The sequence below is a fragment of the Lytechinus pictus genome, chromosome 5 (assembly GCF_037042905.1).
Source record: "Lytechinus pictus isolate F3 Inbred chromosome 5, Lp3.0, whole genome shotgun sequence".
In the NCBI taxonomy this organism is placed as follows: domain Eukaryota; kingdom Metazoa; phylum Echinodermata; class Echinoidea; order Temnopleuroida; family Toxopneustidae; genus Lytechinus; species Lytechinus pictus.
Window position 1 is genome coordinate 35108923 of NC_087249.1, and position 4854 is coordinate 35113776.

Sequence of the window (4854 nt, forward strand, 5' to 3'; positions counted from 1 at the left end):
TCCGGATTGGCTACCGATGTACCTTTTTAAGATTTGAAGAAATCCTTTAATCAGCTCGAAAAGTAGATAAGACATTTACAATGCATGGGGTCATGTATGCCCCTTCAGTCTACAAACTTCATTGATCCATCTAAAAAAAAACTTTGCCATGTTTGTAGTTTGATTGATAGTTCTGATGTACAACATTAGTTGTAAATTCATGTCAAGACGAACCGTACTTCTATCGAATACACCGTACTTCAATACGTGACATTGAGCAGGGAAATAAAAAAAATTGAACACTCAATACCACTAACGGTACGATACAACAAATATTTTTGGTCAAAAATTTTGTACTAATTATTGTCCATTACATCACTTCAAAAAAATAATCATGCTCCCATTTATGCAGTTCGCCCCTTTCAACTGCCGCTCTCTCGAGCTCCATCTCGTTTCGCTTCCCCGCAATAAAACACTTGATGAATTCTTGCCCAAGGGAAGACACAATAACCTCATCATCCAGTAAGCAGTCTATCGCGTCCATCATGCTGTTTGGTAATTTTTGTGTCAGCGGTGGGACGTCTTCGTCCTTGTAGGCATCTCCAACTACCCGCTCAGGTAGAGGTAACCTTCTGACGATACCGTCAATTCCAGCTGCTACTGTTGCAGCTAGGCTGATGTAGGGGTTGCATGCACTCGCTCCCATTCTGTTCTCGATATAGGTCCCTTTGGCACCTTGGACCCTGACGCGGAAGGCGCACGTTCGGTTGTCCATCCCCCACGTTGCGTTGCTTGGGGCAAAGCTGAAAGGTTTGTAACGTGTGAGACAGTTCACCGTCGGACCCATAAGAACTGCTAGTGCACATGCGTGAGCATGTAGACCTGCTACCCAATACTGGCCTAGCTTAGAGAGTTGGAATTGTTGAGACGGATCGTAGAGTAGGGGTGTTTCTCCGGAGACGTCCCAAAGAGAATGGCAAAAATGCGCTGATGAACCACTTTTATCTGGCCAAGGTTTCGACATGAAACTTGCGATGTATCCATGTTTTTGTGCGATTTCCTTGATGCCAATCTTGTATGTGTGGGCGTTGTCTGCAGCACGAATACCAAAGCTTGGACGGTAAACGATCTCAAACTGTCCTGTGGCCGATTCGCTACCGATGAACTCTAAATCCACACCAGCCGGAGGTAATCCTTCCAATACGTCTTGCGTGAAATCCTCAATTTTAAAGAGGCGCGATGTGGCATTTGCGTTGGTGGAATTATCGATTGGTCCTTGCGTCTTCTTATCGACCAAGTAGAACTCAAACTCATGGGCAGAAAAGAGTGAGTATCCCATCTCCTCCAGGCGTTCAAGTTGACGACGTGCAACAACCCTTGGGTACCCCTCACACACTTTCCCTTCATAGACGCCCTCTACGATAACCCGTGCTGTCTTCTTGCACCAAGGTAAGGTCTGAAAGGAAGCCAAGTCTGGAAAGCAAACTGCGTCTTCGTAGTGAATCTCCTCGCCGTATCCTGTACCACTGATGGGCTGGCCATGGGGATTGAAAGATAAATACCCTTTTTTTTTTTTTTTCCTACTATATAGTCTTATGTTTTTTTCCCGTCACACCTAGCGGATTACAATATCAGTTACACCATATGTGTATTTATATATTTTTTCATATACATTTCTTTTTTGGATATATTTATATACATATCACTTATAGATACATATTTACACTTACCTTCTTCTCTTAGTTTGTTTAATGCTTTATCATATATACTTATATGTCTTTTGCACATTATCAGTTGTTCCCCATTCTTTTTCTTTTTTTCCCCCACTCTTATGCACCAGTTTATTAAGCCTTTCTTTGTAACCTGTTTGACCCACCTCTCACTAATTCTCTTGTTTTTCATCCCATTATCACTGTTTTGTTCCAGATCCTGTTTGATGTTGCCTGCCTCATTATTTTAATCCCTCTTGGCTTGAGGTCTTTTACTGGCCTTACTTACACTAACTTCCCTTTGTGTCTGCCTACTCCTTTTCTTTCATCCCCTTCACTAACCTGATTGGTCTTCTCTACTCACTAATGCCCATTTTGTCTCCTTGTTTCTAGTGTTGCTGTAGCTTGTTTGTGGTCTATATTATGGTTGTTCCACTTTATATGTTTGTCATTTTGCCTCCGACGAAGATTCTGCTAGGATCGAAAGCTTAGGCCCCTTTTTGACTTTCTAATATATATATATACATAATCACAATAGTCTGTAATTACAGACGCTTCTGACGAAGTCTCAATTAACAGACGAAAGCTAAAGCAAATAATGGTGTCCTGCGTCATCTGTTGAGTTGGCCTCGCCTCATCTCATTATGTTTAATATTCACAACTCAACAGCGATTGGTAGAAGTAAACTTATCATCACACTATATATACATATATATATAACCAATTGATTTGCACCAATTTGATAGAATCTGATAAGCATAAGAATGATATTTTAGTGGTCTCTTAATTGCTTTGATCTGTGCCACTAGGATAGAATAATCAATATACGATCCACCTCACTACATATCCCGTTACTATGTGTGCATTTTCAGCTTACAAAAATCGCAATAGAATTTACGTTTTTTTTTGCTAAGATAGAAGTAATGATAAGATAATAGGAATTATTTTGTCTAATGGTTCTAGTTAAAGCATAAATATGATTTGCCCATTTAGCAATTAAACAACTTGGGTTATTCAATGATGCAATTGACAGTGTTTAAAGATATGATACTCTCAATTTGTAGGTATAAAATGTTACTGTCTTACAAAAGTATTTGCTCTGCTCAACTTTGTCTTGCTCATTACACTCTATAAAGAATTGAATTTAAATCTTATGTAAAGTTGTATTTTATTATCTAAATTTGACCTAATATTTTCCTAACTCTAGGATTGCCATAAGCTGCAGAGCATTGCAACGCGATTTTCATTCCTATTCATCGCTTGCAAGCTCAATATTTTGCTTCAGAAAACCTCAACTTAATAGGTCAAGAGGGTTTATATATATAAAAAAAAAAAAACGACTGCTTTCTTGATTTCCAAATAACAAATTCGTTTTTTGTACAATTCGCAGAACAAAAAAAAATGACAATAACAATATTTAGAGGATATTAATGGATAAGAATTTTAATGCAGATCGTGAAATGATGCTTTTTTCTAATTTGTTTGTGCGGAACTTATTTGACAAATGTTGCTATGTCAAATGTCTGAATCCAGATAGAGATGGAAAACGACATGCGGCAAATAAAACGTGACAAAACAAGTCCAAAGATGTAGGTTTCATCAATTTAAGCATGCAAGAAGTGCTCTACATTGGTGTCTAGAAAATTATAATGCTGAATCTATATATGAAGAGTTTGTTTGCAAAAGGGGTTAGATCCACTCTAGACCATTCCGAGAACTTGAAATCATGTTTTTGTTTTATCTCCCTGCAAATAGCCTTATGCGAAACTAAATTGTCATGATTTACTATACCCTACCGCGTGAACATAAAATTGGGTATAAAAGATATCTACCTGTTGTCGTATCTTTTTTATAGATATTTTGTTAGAAAAATTACCATTATTTATTCAGTGAGGTGTCGTCTTCACGAGTCACTGCAAACAGTCCTTATTGCAGGTCCCTTTTTAAGTCAGTAGGAACTGCAATAATTTTTTTAGCTCGCCCTTCGCTCTCGATTTTGTGAAACAGGCAAAACAAAAATCGTGTTAACCGTTCCCATGACCTTTTGCCCCTATTTGCCCCCACCCCCGTCCCCCGTTTAAAAATCCTGGTGGTCATGTACAACCTTCCTCTTCAGTCAGAAGCCTGGGTGTTGTGATTGACTCCTCCCTGGAGATGAATCGCCACGTTTCATCCCTTTCAAGTTCGCTGCATTTTCATCTCTCAAATATAGCTCGTTTAAGGCCTTTCCTAAGCCAAGCTGCCTGTGAGCATGCTGTGAGAGCTTTGATCACATCAAGAATTGACTATGCAAACTCCCTGCTATGTGGTACATCTTCGGCTAACATCCAGCGACTTCAACGAGCTCAGAATCGTGCAGCCAAATTGGTATTCCTTGCCATGCAAGAAGCGTGATCATGCATGCCTCTCCCCTTCTACATCAATTACACTGGCTTCCTGTCCATAAGCGTGTCATATACAAAATCCTCACCATTGCCTACAAATGCATCCATAATTGTGCTCCATCCTATCTTAATGACCTACCCATGTAACAATACAGCGTTGGATCAACGTTGGGAAATTTTTTCCCAACGTTGCCTCAACGTTGGCAGGCCAACGTTGCATCATCGATAGAAGTGCACGCGCATACATCGTCAGACCAACAACATTTCCAACGTCAGTTCAACGTTGTCCAGCAACAATGTTTCAACGTTGTCTGGCAACGTTGATCCAATGTTGGCTAAATAGTCAAATACAACATTGCTACAACGTTGGTAAGCAACGTTGCATCATCGATAGAAGTGCACGTCCATACATCGTCAGACCAACAACATTTCCAACGTCAGTTCAACGTTGTCCACCATCAATGCTCCAACGTTGGTATAATGTCGGCTGAGTCATCAATAACAGCGTTGCTGCAACGTTGATGGGCAACGTTGAAGCAGCGATGGACGTGCACTTGCATACATCGTCAGTCCAACTATGTTTACAACGTTGGTTCAACGCTGTCCAGCAACAATGCTCCAACGTTGTCTGGCAACATTGTTACAACGTTTTCACAATGTTGCTCCAACATTGCTCCAACGTTATTCCAACGTATGGCAGTAATTAACAAAACACTAATTGGTTTCAAGGTGAAGTCCACCATTACAACTCTACACTCTAATCTTTATCATCATATCTTATC

General features: G+C 39.9%; 1 protein-coding gene across 1 annotated transcript; it reads right to left on the reverse strand.

Moving 5' to 3' along the window:
- Window positions 1-230: 230 nt before the first annotated feature.
- LOC129261495 (lengsin-like) lies at window positions 231-4180 on the reverse strand. Its single transcript, XM_064099475.1, has 2 exons — window positions 4159-4180; window positions 231-1542 (listed from the first exon to the last, which is right to left on the reverse strand). Exons 1-2 carry the CDS (start codon window positions 4178-4180, stop codon window positions 350-352), a joined length of 1215 nt encoding a protein of 404 aa, XP_063955545.1. The 3' UTR covers window positions 231-349.
- Between the last annotated feature and the right edge of the window lie 674 nt (window positions 4181-4854).